Below are 20699 nucleotides of genomic sequence, written 5' to 3' on the forward strand. Positions count from 1 at the left end.
AACATTTTTCTGTTCACATCACGCTCTGCCGCTCCAACAGGGAGCTATGCTCTGAACACCCGAACGGTAAGGCGATATGGGTCCGTTCTTATTGTGCATTCATGGGTAAAGGTAAAACCATACAGTCTATGGGTAAAACGCATGTAGTACTGAACACGTAACATAACATGAACGTGCCAGGCGGCGCGGTCCCGTGGGTTAGATGCGCGTTCATAGTGCCGAGGGAAATAACTCTCAGAATAACGTTATTAGCACATTTTACAACTTGAGGACCGAATGTTTTTAATAAGGGCTATACAAACGTTCATACTGGGTTGTTTATTTAGTTTCAAAAAAATTATCCAACGATTTACAGACTTTCCCAATGTAAGTCAATGGGAAAAAGTGTTTCCGGGCCCAGCAACCTAACGGAAGTGTAGTACCGCTGTTTGGCCACAACGAATATTCTCATCAGAGTCCGGCGTACTTCCTGGGGGCTTGGTGCAGTGACGACGAGTCCTAAAACCCGGAAGTGAGTTAGTATTTTACCCCTTCCGGTTCCCTCGTCTCAGAGTCAACAGTTTTTTGAACATGTTTTTGGAAAATACAAATAGCTCGAAATAAAGTCTGTGGTTAACACACATGTAAGAGGCGGATCACGTGTTGTTCGACGACATTAAATACATCAGCAGTGATTGTTAGCTAGCGATGAGCTAATATTGCTACGCAATGGTTTGTTGCTTTGCTCCGGGTTGCAGCCACAAGTCTTCGCATGGAACTTGCTCGTTCTATCGTTTCCCGACAGATGTTGTCCGAAGGAGAGTCTGGACTCGTGTTATACGGTAAGATAAGAGATAAGATAGTACTTTATTGATCCCAATTTGGGAAATGTTTGCGTTGCAGCGGCATAAAAAGTACGGAGCCCCTAAAGGTTCATGGAGAAGAGAAAAAAAAGCATCTCGTTCGCACGATATACTTTCTCGTTTGCCAAGTAGGAAGTGGAGCGTGGAGAAATGGCAGTGCATACATTATTTTAGATATATTTCAAACTCCGACTTCATTTTAGGTACATTTCGGCCAGAGGTGTAGAGCTATTTGTTTAAGCACCGGATTCGCAAAACAGGAGAGTCTGTGTGAACCAGTCTGCCTTGATCTATGAATTAATGTCCGTGACTCACAGCTGAATAGAGATCGAGGCTGATACGTTTTAACCACACACACACCGAACTGCCCGATTATTCCGTGTGTGCGTGTGTGAGAATATATATAATAATAATTAATCTTAATGTAGTGCTTAGTCCTGTCGGAGCTGCACCGTCCTGTCGGAGTGCACCGGAACGAACGCCACGATCATAATATATTCTGAAAACAAATGCCCACACACACAAACACAGACGCCTTGGCGACCGGACATCTTCTTCATAAAACTAATAAAATTGCGTAATAATCCGGCAGTTTGATGTGTCTAACCATAAGAAAGTATCTTGTGCGAACGAGAAAGTATATCGTGGGCATGAGATACTTTTGTTCTTCTTCCATGAACCTTTAGGCTTAGGGGCTCCGTAAAAAAGACATGGCATTGTACAATAAAAATTCAAGACAATAAATAAACAAGAAAGTAGAAAATATACATGTTGAATTTACCAAGGTGTTATATATACATACATATATGACAGATGAAATATTGAACAGATTATATAAATGTACAATGTGGCTTTATTCCAAGAGAAACTATGGAGCAGTGAGTTCTCTGTCTTAAACTGTTAATTGTAGGAGCATTTAAATGATGATTTATTTTGTTTGCAACTGTCAGATATGTGTGCTCTTATATGTGACGGTGTAACTTCCATGAAACTAATATTTGATATCTCGAACATTTTTCTCCCAACAGACGAGCTGACAGGAAGCCCGGTGCCCATTCCCGCATCTGCAGCTGTCATTTTCCTAAAGGAAAGGAAAAAATGCCTGTTTTATTTGTAGCCCAGAATGTTGTCAAACTAAATAGAGAAGATCATTCCTACTGTCTGAGAGGGAATGACACTCAAATTCAGGGAATAAAGGAAGAAGCTACGTGTCTAATGACTGAGGAGGAAGCAGATCCATTTACACAGGCGGCTAATAATGAGTATCTTCGACCACTATCTGAGGATCCTCAACCACTATCTGAGGATGATGAGAAGCCAACCACCAGTGAAACGGTAGAAGAAAAACTTCAATCTGAGCAAAGACACAGAATGCAGCTAGAGATCCAGCTAGAGGAATCCAAGGCAGAGTTGAAGTCCCTCAAAGATAAGCAGAGTTACTGCCGTGACAGGTATTCTGCCTCTCAGCTGAGTGAAAAGGTTCTTCGGATGGAGACAGGATTGCCAGATAGAGACACATTCAGATCTGTATGTGAGTATTTTGCTCATTTTGAGGGTTCCATTACATACCCAGCTGGTTGGAGCCCCAAAACACTGAGTCTTGAAGACCAAGTTTTCATGACCCTCATGAAACTGCGTCATAGTTACACACACCTTCATCTGGCTGCACTCTTTCACTGCAGTATAACCACTGTCAGAAATGTGATCGACACATTTATAGACATTCTCCACAAATTACTTTTTATGGACACAATGAAAACTGTTCCCAGCCGGAAGAAAAATAAAACCAGCTTGCCTTCTTCATTTCGGCTCATCCGCAGAATGATATTGGATTGTACGGACATCACAATTGCTATGCCCAAGCAAATGGATATTCAGAAAGAGTTTTCTGGTGTGTAATATTTGTAATAAAGATTTCATGTGACACATCAAATTGATTTGTTGATGGGAATTAATGTCACTAATATGAATAAATGAACTCTAGGTTAACGGTACTCTTCCCTTTCTTACTATCACTACTCACCGACACTCTATAGACCTTGTCCCTCATGCTTGCCCTGACAACATGGTAAGTACACCTTCATCTAGGCTGCACTGCTGTACATGTCCTGACTTGTAGTGGTTCTCTCCTCTATCTACACTCTGTCATCTTTGTAAAATGATATCAGACTGGTAATTGAAACAGTCATGACTTCCAGTTAAATTCAGTGTGGCTAAAAGGAAAAGCTTTGTTAAAATATGCAAGCGCGCAAAATTCAAATACAAGGTGAAAATGTGACGTTGAAGTCGTGCGACCCTGCTGTACTCGGCTGTAGTTCAGTTATAGCATAACGTTAGCATTTTGCTTCTTCCGATTAGATTTATGATTCGAAAATGATAAAAGTAGGGTAGACATGTGGAGATTACAATATTCCAAAATCCAGTGGAGAAATCCCGTTGCTTTTTGTCGAGGGAACACTTGCGCAGCTTACTTCCGAGTCGGCCTACAAAAATACGTCATCACTGCACCACTATATTCATGATGTTGACATAGCGGTCCCCTACTGCAAGGTTCTTGGTAAAAGTCAGTTCATATCTTCTTATGGATGTCTATTTCCCCCCCAAAAAATGTACTGTACCAAAAACAAATGATCTTTTCATTAGGCTACATCACCTTTGAAATATATTAAAATACCCATTTTTCCTTTTATAAATAATGTCTAATATTTATTTTGCATTTTAAGTCTTTCCAGTGTCTTTTTTGCAGTATATTCTATGTACGTTTAAAAGACTCTTATTTTATAATTAAGACATTTGTTTCCAACATGCCAAATCCAATGTGGCCCCACTTGGCCTAAAAGTGGCCTAACTCAAATCTAAAGTAGTTATTTATGTACATAATGTGAGACTTTAACTGTATGTACCCTTACTTTACAGGAGTACTGGAGAGGCTATAAAACAGTAGAAATATTGATCTGTATATATTACTGAAATATTGGAATGTTTCGTTAGAGGTGATGGACAACTTTTTTACCACAAAGATGGTCGCCTCCGCTAGTGTCCCTGAGCACCTGCTGGTAGATGCAACACAAACACATACTGAGTGTCGCTATAACTGAAAGAGTTTCTAAATACATAAAAAAACTGAAGTTTTTTTTCTAAAATTGTCCTCAGAATCAACAATTGTGAAGGCATTTTTTTTTATGGAAGAATATAAATTCATTTCAGGCAACAATGATGTTTAAAAACATTTAATTCATTTAATTGATACTATAAAACTCTTAAGTAAAAAAAAATGTCACTTATATATACTGCAATGCTTTGGGAATGGATGAATGCTGGTCAGCTTGTAAGTAAAGAGTCACCGAACACGTTCCCATATGAGGTTTTGAGAAAATGTACATAGTTCTGCAGACTGCGGTTAGTAGAGTCGGACTGCTCCAGTCTGTCCTTCATGTTCTGCTGCTGACTCTGGAAACGACGCTCCATCTGAAAGAAAACAGAAACAACACATGAGAACTAACGGTTTGTATGTCCAACATGAAATTCCAAAGACATTGAGACATACCTCCTCCTTGCTCCGCTGCAGCTGACTCTGCTCTGTTTTGGCTCGGCTCAGCTGGCTCTGCAGGTCCAAAGCTTTAGACTGAGACGCTCTCTCTTTGACCAAAACCTTCTGCATGCTGGCGTCCACCTTCAGGGAGGAGAACGTGTTCAGTGTACCCCTTGTCATTTATTAAGGACATTCAGTATATTCTAAATAATAAAATGTTTGTGTCTACCAAATGCAGTCTTTTTTTTATACGTGTCAAGTGTTTAGAAACTTGAGGAAGGGCCCTCTTGATTGAACATTGCATGTCATTTATTTGAATATAAATCAGCTCAGATATAATTAGATCAAAAATATTGCAGTCAATCAAACCACACAAACATGGAGGGTCTTTTGTGGTGTAACTTAAACCTTGGTCCCTGCACATTTCACAGCCTCCCCAATTGGTCTTTGCCACACTCACTAAATAGTCCCAAACTAGTAATTCCAGGCTTGAAATGCATATATAAACATTGTTCTATTATTTTATCCCTCATTGTACACTAACTTCTTATCTTTATATAAATATTTGTATTCTATTTCAATTCATTTTTTTTTTTTAATTTTATTTGAATTCATTCAATTTTTTCCCTTTTTTAACCAATTATTTTTGAATTTCTTTAATATATATAGGTTTATTTTATATTTTTTATGAACATTCTTACTTTAACTTCTTGCATTTAAATACATATTTTTGTATTTTTTTGTATTATCTTTTATTCTATAATGGAGCAACTGCTACAAAACCCAATTTCCCCTGTGATAAATAACGTTTTCTGATTCTGAAAAAGCGGGATAGGCAACAGTCAGGACTGTAACAAGTGTAGGGAAGGTGTAAAAAGGGTCTGTCTGTCTCAGACCTGTCTCTGTGCGTCGTCCAGAGTTGTCTGCAGCTGTCGGGACAGGAAGCTGACCTCGTGGCTCTTCTCCTCCAGCTGCTGCTGAACGCTGCGAAGACTGGCCTCCTTTGATGGCAGAGCCTCAGACATCTCTTGGTTTTCTACCGTCAAGTCCTCCAGCCTCCTGCAACAAATAACACAAAGATCTACAGCTGCAGTTTGGAAAATGTTCCCCTATAAAGACCGTCTGTATAATGTGCTCTATGTTCCTACAGTGGTGACCCTGTCCGCTAACTGCAATTTCTTACATAAGTTAAAGGTCACATATTATGCAAAATCCACTTTTCCATGTCTTGTATACATACATATGTGTCCCCTCAGAGATTCTGAAAGATTCAGGAAAAAAGATTCACTCACTTTTTGTCCTGATCCATTTATATAAAAACCTGTCTGAAAATGAGCTGATCAGATTTTGGCCACTTTATGATGTCATAACGATGTTTTGGCTTGTGTAACCATTAGCCAATAACCAACCAAGGTAACATCCGACAACCTTATCCCCTGAATCTCCTCCTAGAGCACAATTGTGCTCCTTATTTTCATCTAAAGTAAAAGACAGAGAATCAGCACTTTTGAAACAGGGCTGGCACAGAGGGGATTATGGGATGCTACAATGCACGATCTGTTTGGTATTTCGAGTCAAACACTTCAGAGACATGTTTTGTATAGAACTGAAAACTATAATATATTGAGGCAAAAGAGTATAAGTAGTAGTAGTAGTAGTAGTAGTAGTAGTATAACCTTTATTTAGCCAGGAAAATCAATTAAGAACACATTCTTATTTTCAATGATGACCTGACAGGAGGCAAAAGGCTTCCTGAGGGGATGGGGGTTGGGAGGAAGAAAATAAAAAGACAGACTCCGGACACTACAGAACCCAGGAGACAACACAATGACACAGAGCAGAGATGGCAGGCATAGCAGTTAAACATATAACATATCTAAAATAATACTGCTGGAGTTCAATCAGTCATTAAAATAATATAGAACATTCATCCATTCAATCATTCATGGTAATGCATACTATAGGAGAGGTCAAGACATTAGGCGCTTTCACACTGGAGTACTCTTCCCAGGAATAGTTCCGATAGTTCCTGGGATTTTGCGTTCACACCAAAAAGATCTGGAACTAGAAACTAGTTCTCCGGAACCTTTTTCTCCCCTTTTCAGTCCCTGCTAGAGGTGGTACTTTCCTGGGGAGGAAAAGGTTCCAATTTCTGATTGGCTGGGCGAATTGCCCCGTAAAACTCCGAAAAGTTTTGTGAAGCCGCCATTTTATTTGCTTGCATTAGCATTATTAGCATTAGCATTAGCCCACCAACGGAGAGAAACTAACTTATGGCAACACAAAATAAAACGTGGGAGCGGTGGAGTGATGAGGAGGTGTCGGCGCTTCTGGCGATTTACCCGGGACTTCGGGTGGCAGTATATGCCGTGAAGTTGTTTGCGGCCTGCCAGTAAACTCAAATCAGAAGAAGAAGAAGTGACGTCAGCGGCTTCATTTGCGTAATCCTCCCTCAGGGACTTATTCCAGTGTGAACGCGATCTACTAGATAGTTCAGGAATTAAAGAGTTCCGGGGAATTATGTTCCGGGAACTATTCCTGGGAAAAGTACTTGGTGTGAAAGCGCCTATTGGTAGTGAGCATCAGGTGAAGCAGCTGCATGTGTTTGTAATAGTGTCCCTGAAGGAGCGGGGGGAGATAAAGGTCTCCATCTTCAAGGTTTTTTGTATGATATTCCAGCTATCAGCTGCTGCAAACTGAAAGGCGGAGAATAGGGGACCTTTAAAGCAAATTAATCCATTGTCACGGATTAGGTGTGATGCTACACTGAGGTAGTGATGTTTACATACTGATGTCCAGATGTTTTTTATCTGTATATATTCATTTGGTAAAGGTCATTGTGTAAATGTCCGTACCTCTCAAAGTTGTGAGTTTTTTCTTTGAGGACGTTGTTCTCCTCCTGCAGCAGCAGGTTCCTCTGCTGCAACATCTCCAGTTGAGTGCCTTGCTGTTCCACCTGTGAAGAAACACAATTAATGATCAGTTCTGATGATACTAACCCCCTCCATGAAGCGCCAATCTCTGAAAATATAACAGCACTGCTACAGTTTGATTCCAGCCACGAACCTGCACCTCTGTTGCAGGCCTCTCGTTTCATTTCCTGTTCCCTCTATACTGTCAGCTTTAAAGTAAAGGTGAAATACCCCAAATCATGGAAAAAATATAAATACACATCCATGCATACATCCTACATTATTACAGGAAATAAACGTTTTTTTGCAAAGAATGATTGTGGAGAAGTAAGTAAATCTTTTTAATTACAGTTTGTACTAAGAATAATATGCAGTTCAAGCATGACCTTTAAATGAGTGATTCTCTTAAATGTAAATACCTGTAGCCAGAATTGTCCAACTGTTTTAATATTTACAAGAATGCCAATTGGGAACTGAAGACTTGTTTGCAAAAACCTCAGGAAACTTAGGGGTTAAATAATTGTGTCAGCCGACATCACTTGCAGTTAAAGGGGCCCAATTGTGCTTTTGGGGTTTTCCCTTCCCTGTAGTGTGTTATATAGGCTTTTGTGCATTTAAATGGTCTGCAAAGGCAGTTTCTCTTCCACACTCTCCCCCCCTGCCTGAAACACCTCCATTGAACTCCTTTGTTTACTTCCGTTACATAGTGACATCACTATGTAACACTTGCCTTTCTATTTGCTCCAAAATGTTTTTCTCTGCTGAAGAAATGCTTTAGGGCACGTTTACACGAAGAAATTAACATCTGCATTCTATTCATTTCGCTCTATGCAATTGGATGGCAAAACAAAAACAAAATTCATATCAGGCAAATATCGCCTCGGCTGTGACACTAAAACAAAAAAACTCGTATTAAGTAGCTCTATAACTTGGGCCCCTGTTTAGATCACTTGGTAGAGCTATCGGCCATTTACCGGGGTTCGGTTTCTCAGCACATATTATCACAAATAAAAAGATAGAAAATGAATAACATGACTCTAATATAGCAATACTTGGAAAAGGTCTCTGATTTTTATTGAATGGGTAATTATTTAAGAATACATTTTCAAAGTCACCCTCCCATCCCATGCTATCAGAATCAGAATACTTTATTTATCCCAGGAATATTGGGTTTCTTGACAGTGTCTTCATTTTATAATGAAATGAAATCAAATAAAGAATGTAAAAAAAAAATATATAAATGTATATAAACCTAAAAAGTCAAAATGTGCAATTTATCACATTATACTACAATATATTACATGTACAATATATACAGTGTTGTATAAGTATGAATAAGATATTAGTGCTGAATTGAACAGTTTAAAAGGGTTCGGCTGCTGGTGGTGAAGGATATATAAGTATATACCGGTTAGAGCCAGTTAGTATAATGATGTATATAAAGGGATCTGGAGTACCTTGTGTCTGACCTCAGAGAGGGCGGAGTTGTGCTCCACGTTCTTCCGCTGGTGGTCCTCTGCCTCCTGCTGGGCGTCTCTGAGCTGCTGCTCCGCCCTGCGCAGTCTGTCGGGCAGCGCCTCCATCTCTCTGAGCCGGCCCAGCAGCCCCCTCCTCACCTGCTCCGTCCCCCTCTCCAGGCTCAGCTTCACCTCCCGCGCCTCCCTCTGGGTCGTCTCCAGCTTCAGGAGGTTCTCCTCCGACTCCAGACGCACCTGCTGGACCTGCACGGAGGAGAAGGACGTCACTTCATCACAGTACAGTTTAAAAGCACTCAGCTTTCAACCCTTAGCAACCTTTCCAAGTTAACACTACTGAGTGTCGTGCTCTGCCATGATATTTTAATAGACTACACGACAGGGGAAGATCAATCAACCTAGCACTTTTATTATGATTTGTGTATTGTGTGTGAACTGTATGTTGTCTAATCTTCAATACTTTTATTGTCTATATAGTTTATTTTATAATCCCTAAACTATGTTGTTAACTTTTCTTTCACTTTATTGGGACATTTTTGTTTTGAAAAACATACTTTTTTTTAGGTTAAAACCCCCTTTTTCATCTTTTTTTGATTGTATATAATTCTATGCTTGCTAAATGTTTAAACATTGAACAGTTTCTTGTAATATAATATAACCCAAATGAAAAGGCCTATTCAACAGATTGAATGTTTTGGTATCTTTTTATGTATTTAAAGTCTTTTATTTTATTTATTTTAATTTCTTTAGTTTTGATTATTATGCTTATTTCTACTTATTTCGAATATTTTAGTGTTTCTCACTCAATGTTTTGTATATCTTATTTTAATTAGATATATTGCTCTCCTGTATTGTGTATTTTGAATTGTTTGGCGGATTACATTTTTGTGAGAAACAAAACAAAAAACATAATAATTCATATCCAATCGTTTTCTTAAACTTATTCTGAGGTATTTTGTTGTTCCCCGGGCATGTTTGCAGATATCTGTTTGTTTCTACATCAACTTTGCATCCAAGGACTTATAAAAACCTTAAAGTGAATCTGTGCATGGTGCAGATCTTTGGTTAGCTGATTTCAATCTCTGTGGAGCTCGTCACTCAGAACTTGACTTTACCTTCTTCTTGTATTTCTCTACCAGTTGTTCCTGCTTTTTAATTGACAACTTCATCCGACGGGCTTCAGACTGCAGCGCTCCGAGCTTCTCCTCAGCGGATGTCAAGTGACCCTAAATACGGCACAGAAATAAGGAAACCGTAAAAAGCTTTCCAAAACTTTAAAACCCATAAAAGCTTTAAAGGTCCCCTATTATGCAAAATGCACTTTTTGACATAATATGGCATTTAATCACGGCAGCGTTTAGCTGAGTATATGGGTAGAATTCTCCTGCATGAGCTCTCCTCTCTTTTTTTTTCTAAAGCTACGGACCCAGAATCAGCACTTCTCTAACAGGGCTGTATTTTGAGCAAAACACTTCATAGACATGTTTTTGATATATCTGAGACCTATAATATATGCCTAAAAATAGTATAATAGGAGACCTTTAAATAAAACAGTAAAAGGCAGTCCTCCATTGATAGGACATTGACCTAGAAACATGTTATTATTCCTAATAGAATAATGCGATGAATATTGGGCTTTTAATTGATGAATGCTTGAACACCGCCTTATGTGATTTGAAGTTGTGAGAAACTCAAATCCTCTGGGGAGATTTCTAAAGGTACCTTGAGTCTTTGGTTGTCCACATTGATGGAGGTGTTTTCAGCACTGAGATGATGAAGCTTCTCCCTGAACTCCTCCTCCTCCGCCCGACTCCCCACCTCCACCGCGAGACGCTGAGAGCTCAGCTCCGTCACCTGACTGGGAGGGAAACAGGCCTGTAAACCTTGTTCAAAAGTTATGTGTCTCCTTCAAAGAAGCCTGATTTGGTACAGCCAGGCTTATAAGAGGACTACTTTATATTTCTAAATGGTCTTTCACGCTTTCAGGTTGCAGAAAGTCCTCTATGAAAGTCAGCTTTGTTTTTGTTTTTTAAAGGTTATTTGATATTCAATTATATACTTGTTGTCACAATCATATTTGTATATATTTATAATAACATAATTTTTATAATTTATAATATATATATTATATATTTTTTTCACATCGCATAATTTAGATTTTTTATCATGGGGATTATTTTCTTCTTCTTTGTGTGTTCCAGCAAGAATTAATTAATCCATTAAACCAGTTATATTTTGTGAATAGACTGTAACTGTGTCTTGAAGTGCTGACCTAAATTCTGTCTTCACTTTAAAGTCACAAATCTAAGTTCTATCATGAGAAATCCTCAAAAAAAAAGAAGAAATATGAAGTGGTTTTAAGGAGCTTTCTGCTGTGCATACTGATATTCACAGAAACAAGAATACATTTGTGTCTGACATGTTCTCACAATCTGAGAGCAGAGACGTGCTCCTCCAGCTGGGCTTTAGCGGCGGCCTCTCTGGAGCAGCGGAGGCTCCAGTCCCTGGATGTGGACAGAGCCTGGGCCAACTGGGATTCCTGAAACAAAACACAGGGTAGAGGTGGTAATTAACTAAGTACATTAACTCAAGTACTGTACTAAAGTACAATTTAGAGGGACTTGTACTTTACTTGAGTATTTCCATTTTATGCAACTTTGTACTTCTACTCCACTACAATTCAGAGGTAAATCATGTATAATTACTCCACTATGTATTTAATACCTTTGGTTACTTTGCAGATTTGGATAAATGATGTGAAATATAATGAACTCTTAAATCAGACTTTAGTTACACCTGGAGTAAATTCACAATCCTCCCTGCAGTATACAAAGTCATTCAAACTAGCTGCACCTTTACCAGCTTTGAGAACACTTTAATGCATCAATAATTGTAATCAAAACATATGATATATATCATTCTGAAATAGCCAATCTGCATAATGAGTACTTTTACTTTTGGTACTTTAAGTATATTTTGATGCTAATACTGTTGTACTTTCACTTGACTAACATTTTCAAAGGTCCCATGTTTTGGCCATTTCTACTGATCATAATTCCATTGTTGAGGTCTACATTGGTTTTCTCGTACAGCATCTCTGTGTAGTATGTGTATTCACTCTCTGTCCTACACGCCTTGTTGGAGCTCCTGCCCCCACCCTCCCTATGAGCCCACTGTGCTCTGATTGGTCAGCCAGAATAACCAGAAAAAGCATATGATGGGACCTTTAATGCAGGACTTTTACTTGTCACAGAGTATTCCTACACTCTGGTACTTCTACTCTTACTCAAGTCAAATATCTGAGTACTTCTCGCACCTCTGCTTTTAAGTTATTTCACAGATATGATGTACTGTACTGACCTTTGTTGTATATTTAAATTCTTATAAACAGTTCCTTTCATATTTTAACTTGGTTATAGGTTTTTTTAAATAGCTCTTAAGGTAGTTTTATGTTTACAACTTAATTCCTCCTATTGTGTAAAACCATGGTACCTAAGCAAACAGACCTCGTGGTGTACACTGTGATACTTCTCAATGCTGACCTTCTCCTGCACTTTCTCTGCGAGCTGCCTGGTGTTCTCCTCCGCTCGCTCGGCCTTCTGGGTCAGCAGGGTCAGCTCCTCCTGGTCCTGCCGCTCCTGCTCCTCCTGCTCCTCGTCTTTCCGCTGCCTCAGGGTCTGCAGCTCCCCCTGCAGAGTGTGCCGCTCCTCCTGCTGCAGCTCCTGGCTCTGCTGCATCCTCTGCTCCACACAGAGTGGGAAACAAACTTTCACATCCAGCGATTCTTCACTGGAGTTTTCTTTTCATGACACTTTTTTTTTTCTACTTCTCTACATTTTAGAGAAAAATATTGTACTTTTTAATTGACTACATTTCTCCGACAGATTTTAACTATCTTTGTTAATGGACTTTTGACAGCAATGGCAAAGCAGTCATTGTTGACAGTGTCATGTTAAAGTAGTACGATACAAAGCAAAACAATATAATACATTGCAACGACAAGGACAACACAAACAGTCTGTTTGGTCATACTTTCCATCTTCAGAAAACATAAAGATCACACCTTTAAAGGTCAGAATTAAAATAAAATAAAGTAAAATGGGATCTTAATCTGGCATAAGCTTTAGTTATTTAATCTTATTGAATGATTTTCTAAATATCTAAGGCCGTATATGCTGCTCTAACAGTCTGAAAGCGATGAAAAGGCTCAAGTAAGAGCAGCCACATTTTTATATTCTGAAGGACTGGGTAACATTTCATAAAAGCAATCAGTCTGTAGGGTCACTATCTTGCTTAATATGCTACTTCCAAGATCAATCGAAGAAGCTTTTTCATCCATAATGTGTATAATGAAACAGGAATTGTTTGCAAAGTTTATATGATTGTTTTACACTTTGTTTCTTATCTTTTGACATAGGCTGTATATAAGAATAGGATGTAGTCACTAAACGAAACAGTGAGCTGGAGCGAAGTACAACTGAACAAGAGAATAGGAAAATACATTTTTAGGCAACTAAATTGTTATAAATAACTTTTATGAACTGAAACAAATTGCAATATATTCCAATTACTATATAGATATTTTTTGCAACATTATTCACATAACCGTAAAATATATTACAATTATCATGATTAATTTAAAGAGGATTTATACCAAACCTTTAGGTTTTGTTAGGGTTGTAGACAATGATTTGTAGGCGATAATGAACCTTTAAACAAATATTTCAATTTCCTGCATTTTGAAAATTGCACTAGTCCATACTTCAATTTTGATATCATGTAAATAAATTGTGCAGCCCTACTTGTAATATCAACAGCAGCACCCAATGAAAGTCCTTACCAACAGGTCCACCTCCAACAGTTCAAGTGTGTTTTTAGTGTTCACAGACCTGAATCTGAGCATCCAGATGGATCTTTTCCGCTTCTGCTCTGCTCAGCTCTGATTCTAGATGGCCGTGGCTTGACCGCAGGATTCTTGAAAGCTCCTCCGTCTGCTTCACGTTTTCCTGCCAGGACAGAGAAAGGTGATGCAGAATGTATATTTGTAAACACCTTAAAAGTTTCATATTTGTATTTAGTGCCTCTACTCTCTAGTTAACTCTATGTTAACATGCTTTAATGTTCCAAAAGCATACTGCCTGTGCTGCAGCACCTCTTTTCACCCTCTGTCTGAAACCAGAGCCCTGTCTGCTCTGATTGGTAAGCTGGCCAGCTCTGTTGTGATTAGTCAACCGATAAGAGATGTCCTGCACCTTAGCAGGGTATATGCAGGAATCCTGAAGTCAAATGTAATACCTTTTAAGACCTTTTTTAAGACCCTTTCCATACATTTTAAGACCTCATGGCCACTTTGAGTTTTAACCGGTTACATTGGCGGCACACTTTACCTCACATTTACTATATACAGTATTGACTGTCCTTCCTCCTTATCTTCCAACCATTTGGACGCAGACTTGCATTTCCCCATAACGATGTTGCTTAACAACCGGCGTAAACGGACCTTCGCACGCCATCGAGCAGTGAGCGTGCGATGTCCTGTTCAGATGACGTCAAATCCAACGGGATGCCATAAATAAACTACACGGAATCACACTACACACCTACGCAATGATTACATTCAGGCAAACTGTAGAATACAATCTCTTTGGACAATTTATATACTTATTGAAAACAAGCTACAAAATGTAATACTTGGAAAATGCCGTTTAGTACTTTTTAATAGCCTTCATTTTCGCTAAATTGATTGATCAACTTTTAATACTTTTTAAGACCCCGCGGACACCCTGCTTAGCCTTTCATGTACAATGTGTTGGGGCGCTAGCTAATATAAGTGCGAGTGACACATTGTGATGTCACTATGTTACAGAAGTAAACAAAGTAGTCAAATTGTGAGAGAAACTCTCTCTGGAGGAAACTTTTGGATTGTAGCCTTTGAAGACCATTTACATGCACAAAAACCTATATATTTACCACACTACAGGAAAGGGAAAACCCAGAAAGCATAATAGGGCTTCTGTAAAAATATGTGTGGGAGAAATGAACATATTTCTACCAAGTCATGACAAAATAAAAGATTTGAAAACCTTTTGTCTTTGAGTAGCACATGCTAAGTTTCAAACCTTTTCGAAGTTCAAATGCTCAGCGAGCTTCGAAGCCTCATTCTCTTTGTTGGTGAGTTTTGTCAAAAGTCGCTGTAGGAGAAAAAGAAAAACATGAAACAACTCCTCAGATGCAGCGCTGCACATGCTGGGTGATTAACACTCACAATGTTCTCTGCTTCACTGGCAGTCAATCTCGTCTTTATGGCATCTTTCTGTTGTATCCACTCCAAGGATTCTCTCTATGGATAAAACATAGTATGCTTATAACAGGCAGTAGACATGTATTGCATGTTGGCATTTCTTTTTATCTCCTCGAGTTGTTTTCTACTTCCTGTACCTCATATTCACCCCAGTCTCTGAGGAGCTCTCGCAGGCTGTGATTCGTGTGGTCAAACATCTCAATCTTTTCTAGCAACAAGTCCTGCTGCCGTGCCAGTGAAGATGCGTGCAACTTTGACAGCCTCTTGTCCTGAGAACATAAATAAAGTCACAATCATGTACAGCAAAAAGCCCCCACCAATCACTCATCTTTCATCTGTCCCTCCAGGTTTACCTTAGCGAGGCTGTCGATAGTGTCCTTCAGGGCTGTCAGCTGATTGGCTACTGCTACACCGTCGATTTCTGCCTCTACAAGCGCCCTCAGGAGCTCGTCGGTCTCTCTGTGTTGACTTCTGGAATCAGACCTGTGAGTAAGAGGGAAACAATCTAAGTGAGATTAGGTTAGTGATCCCCAGAAGAGATATTCAGGTGTTGTAACAGCCCAAAGACAGATATACAAAGACAATAAAGTAAATAGAATATAAAAAAATTGATAATGATGATTAATAAGTAAGTAAATAAATAAGTAAATATATAATTTTTATTTTTCCATGCCAAATGAAGGACAATGTTAAGTGATAAAGTGACAATGGTGTGGTTTAAAGCATCAAGTCAGAAAGTCTGCTATATCTTACATCATAAGATGATGTTAAAGTAATGATACTAAGTGTTTTTTGTTATATATGTTCTGTATATAAGATAATATAATTCAATATATAAGTCAGTCAGCTTTAAAGGGGCCCTATTATTCTCATTTTCATTTATACGTTGTGCCTCTGCTGCGACATCTTTACTCCAACAAGAAACTCCCTCTGGCGTGAACTATGGGATTTTAGCCCTTGCAGACTATGAACATGTACAAAAACCTACAGGAAGGAAAACCCCTTTAACGCTTCCATAATCCTAACAGTGGTATGAATTTCAGAGGATTATCAAGCTATAAAATGTGTATAAGTATTATAAGCAAAATGTTATTGGCTTCAAATGTTTCCAGTACACTTATGCAGACTGTCACGACAAAAGTCTGGATTTAGGCCTTATCACCAGCAAACCTCTCCTGTGTGATGTTATATTGATTTTGAGGGGAATGACAACAGCAACAAAACTAATGCCAACTAAAAGTATCTGAATGGAATGTGTCCTTGTCTTAATGTTGAACAGTTGATGTATCCACCAAAAAAAGGCAATTCATAACTAAATAAAATATGAAAAGAACATAATTTAAAGTTGTTTTGAACACTATTAAAGTAATTTGGAGACGGCTTCCTCTGACAGGTGGCATGCGGCTGATGCGGTGCTTACTTCTTTAACTGGCGGATGCTGTCTTGCTCTCTGAGGAGGACAGTGAGATGTTTGGATACTCCGGCGAGTTCTTCTTCCTGCTCCTCTTCATCCCACTGATGTCCGATTCCACTTCCCGATCGATGCTCTACTCTGCTTCTCTGCCAGTGAGACAAAAATTAACACAACTTACAAAATGTTTTTACTATAGGGCAAAACAAAAATATCCTGTACTCTCCTTCACTGCATTCATTTGCAAGCACATTTATTTTTATTTGGCTCTGGTTGAAAGCATTGCATTGATAGATAAACACTATGAAAATACCTGTCTGCAGGACAGGATTCCTGGAGGAATCCACGGCATACGGACCTTTGGCCGCCCGCCATCTCCCCTCACCTGGGTGTCTTTTGCTTTCATCTGAAGGGGGAATCCACAGGTAAAACACATTGAACTTATTGTAACATCTTCACTCTCACCATCATTTAGTTTATTTATTGTTAACACTTTAAAAAGCATGTTAAAAGGTAAAAACTACATACAAATCAGGCAGAGGTGATACATTTGTATCCCACTTTCTAATTCTACTTCTCTACATTTCTGAGGTAAATATTGTACTCTTTACGCCACAACTTTGCAGATTCCGAATATAAATGACAGAAACATAATAAACAAGTTAATGTTATTTAATAGTACATTTTAAGATCAAGCTTTATTGACTTCTGGGTGGAAATTCACAATATACCCAACAGCAGTATATGAAGTAATACAAATTAGCTCCACTCTTAACTCACAACTTTAAAGTGAAGATGCACGAATAATATCATGTAATTTTTTCCTGAAATAGGTCGCTCTGCATAATGAGTACTTTTTACTTTTGGTACTTGAAGTATCTTTTAACAACAAAACTGTTCTCTTCTTTTGCTTCAGTAACATTTTAAAGCAGTACTATTTATAACCACTGTGAATTTTACACATCAGCTAGTTAAACCCTAAACAATATAAAAACCTGTATTTCCAGTATAATGAACAAACAGCATAATAACCTGAGGGGTCCTGCAGGGACTCCTCCTCATATGAACATGTACAGGTGTGGTCTCCGGTACATGGACGTGGACCGGCGGCGGTGGTGAATCCCGTGTTTTCATTCTTTTAGGATGTTAAAACATAACACAACAACACAAACACAAACAAACTGTCATTAGAAAGCCTAATGGGTAGTTTAATGTTACCGTGCTAAATTAGCAGCTACATGCTTTCAGGATAAATCTCGTCGTTTGTCTCTCTTCTGCTGTGGAGCAGACGGTTGTTTGGATTTACAAACGACCTCTCTGATTGGCTCATTTGCAGTATCTTCGTCTGTGATTGGTGGAGGCGAGTTTACGATAAACGTTGTCCGTGGTAACCACAGAGAGAAACGGGTGGTTAATCATTATTTTAATTTAAAGATTCAGATTAGATGATGTTTTGTTTAAGATTAAGCTCCTAAACTATATTAAATATTAAAATTAGATTCCAGCTTGACTATGAGCAACATTAAAGTAAATAGAACAGTAATTAAAAACCATTAACACATAATGTATTCCTACACTATGGTAGTACATTTAAACCTCATGCGGTGAAATGCAACACAACATTAGTGCTTCAGTCATATTAATCAATAAACAGTAAAACACATGTATCTGCTGACTAAATATTACTATTCATACACTATACCAATAAAACTAATACTTGTAATACTAAACTGCAGAACAGCTTTTTGGTAAATGTATAAACATGTTCACATAATCCACGTGTGCTAGTTTGAAAGTAAATAAACGATAACACACTGGATGTATGAATGTGTGAATTTAATGTACTCTCGCTGATAATTCGATATATAAAGATGCCTAAATCTCACACAATCAAACGTTTTTAATAACCTTGACATCATAAAACAAGTGACTATTTGCAGGACTTTTAGTTGTGTTGTTAATAGACTGTATAGAAACGGTGATGTTGTACTGCGATGTAGCCACTGTTAAAGAAGGACATTGTTGAGATGACGGCACTTCCGCCCATAAATTAGCCTGTGGAGCTAGCAAACTATTCTCTTCTTAAATGAATGATGATGTAGAAGTATATGTACACTAAAAGTGTGTTTTTTAGTCGGATTTAAAATACTCCTATGATTAATCTGCTGCACCTTGGACTGGTATACGATAAGGAAGCGACATCGATGTTAGATCACTTCAGCTAAAAACACCCAAATGCTAAGGAGTTTAAGCTAAGCTAGTTTGTGATTAGCCTTCCATGTGCGTGGGGGGCAGGAATGATGCAGGACATATTTATAATAATGCAGTATATTTCCTTATTACTTCTGGTTTATCCTGCTGCATACCAGCCCGGTGAGGCGTGTGCTGCTGCCGGAGAGGAGGAAGGGGGCACCAGCAGCAGCCCCGCCGCAGCCCTGATACTGTGCAGGGCGTGCGGACACGAGCTGGCGGACGGGACGGACATCCACAATGTTCAGAGCCGGATGGCGCTCTCCATCCGCAACGATACGTCGATCGGGAGCCGAAGGGTTAACGTCCAGCTTTTTGAAAACCCCCACGGACACCAGTTTGAGGTGATTACTTTCAGGAAATCGGACGTTACCCTGCACTGGCCGGCAGATAAACACTTCTCCTGGTTCCCGGGCTTCTCATGGACGCTGGCTACCTGTCCACGGTGTGGAACTCATTTAGGTGCGTACCCATCACGGGTCAAATATGCAGTTTTCGTGTTATACATATATAAAGACTTCAATACTGGGAGTGGGAACTGTAACAGACTGTGTACTGTGAGATCACTTTACAACATTAAACTGTTATTTAGCTTCTTTTTTTTATGGGCATAATTGTGTAGTACTTACACTAACGTCACATAAGTCTATATTACAATATAGATGGTCTGTTAGGTAGTACTGTAACTTGAATAATGAAAGTAGCACCACCCAGGAAGAAAGTTTACGCCAATTAACTACTTTAAATAATTATATTAAATCAAGTTAAACACACTTTTGTGTTTATAGTTGTTTTGAAAGACTTATAAACATGTTGCCATCAGGATTTTGTAAAGCAAGTCTTTATAGAAAAATGCATAACTGAAGTTAAAAAAACAAGTTATGCACACACTAAAATCTTAGGAAATCTTTGTATTTCGATAGCTTCATAATTTATGTTCAATAATTAGATATGAAGACAGTCTCGATAACCGTAAGTTAGAGGGTACCAAGTACTTTTTAATTTGAAGACATTTTATTTATTTGGTGTGCAACTAAAGGAAAGTTAACACACAGACCATCTCAAACACTTTTCACTTGCCTTGAGCCATGTGCTAGATTTTACCATTAGAATGCCCGTTTATTCAGTAATAAGTATGTTTTAAATCATCTTTCTTTTTCCCCTCACTCAAGGTTGGGCCTTCCAGCCCAGTGACTGGCCGGATACAGTCACAAAAAACAGATTTGAGGAGTCGGAGCATACCTTCCTGGCTTTAATCACCCATCGTCTTTTAAGAGAAGACTTTGCTTCAAGCCTGCTTATGATTCCAAAATCCTTCAAGAGTTGATGGGACTTTCAACTGTTCAATGAACCCAGGTGCCTCTGCCACTACCAAAATATATTTTTTCAATAAATGTCTATGCACCCACATGTTAACACATTATGTTTTATTATTGTAACAAAGAAAGTTTTACACCTCAAATTTAAAATGGTTAATTTACCCCCCCCCCCCAGCAGAAAAGGAAATGTGACTTTATGTCAATTCTATGTTATAAGTCGTTTTTTTTTTTTTTTTACCCATAAAGCAGTGGGGGCCAAAATGTACAAGCTTGTTTTTTTTCCATTTTGTTCTTTATTAAAAATGTCATTTCAAATCTCATGGATATCTGTAAAACAATACAATGAAAAAAAAAGTCCCATAGAAATGGTGTCAAAATAACCACTCTCCCCAATAACCAACATACTCCTGCCCCACCCCCCCTCCCACTAAACATTACAAGTCAAAAGGAATGAGCTGGTACTCGTTAACCACATAAGGGAAAACAACAGTTTTTCATCTAGGGATGAAACCCCAACTGAAAAAAAAAAAAAATAGATGGAAAATAAATTGAAGGGTCAACTAGCGCTGGGTCACTACACCATGGCTTTAAGTCAATTTAAAACATAACCTTTAACAGTAGGAATTCAGTGTGAATGGTCTTTTAAAATTCTACTCA

General features: G+C 38.6%; 3 protein-coding genes across 3 annotated transcripts; 2 read left to right on the forward strand and 1 right to left on the reverse strand.

Annotated features, from left to right (window-relative positions):
* The first annotated feature begins 529 nt into the window (after positions 1 to 529).
* LOC117472647 (52 kDa repressor of the inhibitor of the protein kinase-like) lies at positions 530 to 2831 on the forward strand. The gene is made up of 2 exons (XM_034117953.1): positions 530 to 821; positions 1871 to 2831. Exons 1-2 carry the CDS (start codon positions 709 to 711, stop codon positions 2739 to 2741), a joined length of 984 nt encoding a protein of 327 aa, XP_033973844.1. The 5' UTR covers positions 530 to 708; the 3' UTR covers positions 2742 to 2831.
* Positions 2832 to 4056: 1225 nt separating this feature from the next.
* LOC117472645 (outer dense fiber protein 2-like) lies at positions 4057 to 18896 on the reverse strand. The gene is made up of 18 exons (XM_034117952.1): positions 18817 to 18896; positions 17506 to 17608; positions 16787 to 16879; positions 16483 to 16622; positions 15416 to 15545; positions 15200 to 15331; positions 15027 to 15101; positions 14881 to 14952; positions 13651 to 13767; positions 12304 to 12501; positions 11191 to 11300; positions 10484 to 10619; positions 9877 to 9987; positions 8744 to 9007; positions 7230 to 7330; positions 5271 to 5433; positions 4390 to 4515; positions 4057 to 4310 (listed from the first exon to the last, which is right to left on the reverse strand). The coding sequence occupies exons 2-18, from the start codon at positions 17605 to 17607 to the stop codon at positions 4164 to 4166; spliced, it is 2217 nt and encodes a 738-aa protein (XP_033973843.1). The 5' UTR covers position 17608; positions 18817 to 18896; the 3' UTR covers positions 4057 to 4163.
* On the forward strand, positions 18488 to 20575 carry si:ch211-51h9.7 (uncharacterized protein LOC558400 homolog). Its single transcript, XM_034117955.1, has 2 exons — positions 18488 to 19185; positions 19896 to 20575. Exons 1-2 carry the CDS (start codon positions 18771 to 18773, stop codon positions 20048 to 20050), a joined length of 570 nt encoding a protein of 189 aa, XP_033973846.1. The 5' UTR covers positions 18488 to 18770; the 3' UTR covers positions 20051 to 20575.
* The last annotated feature ends 124 nt before the right edge of the window (positions 20576 to 20699 follow it).

This window comes from Trematomus bernacchii, unplaced genomic scaffold (assembly GCF_902827165.1).
Source record: "Trematomus bernacchii unplaced genomic scaffold, fTreBer1.1, whole genome shotgun sequence".
NCBI lineage: Eukaryota > Metazoa > Chordata > Actinopteri > Perciformes > Nototheniidae > Trematomus > Trematomus bernacchii.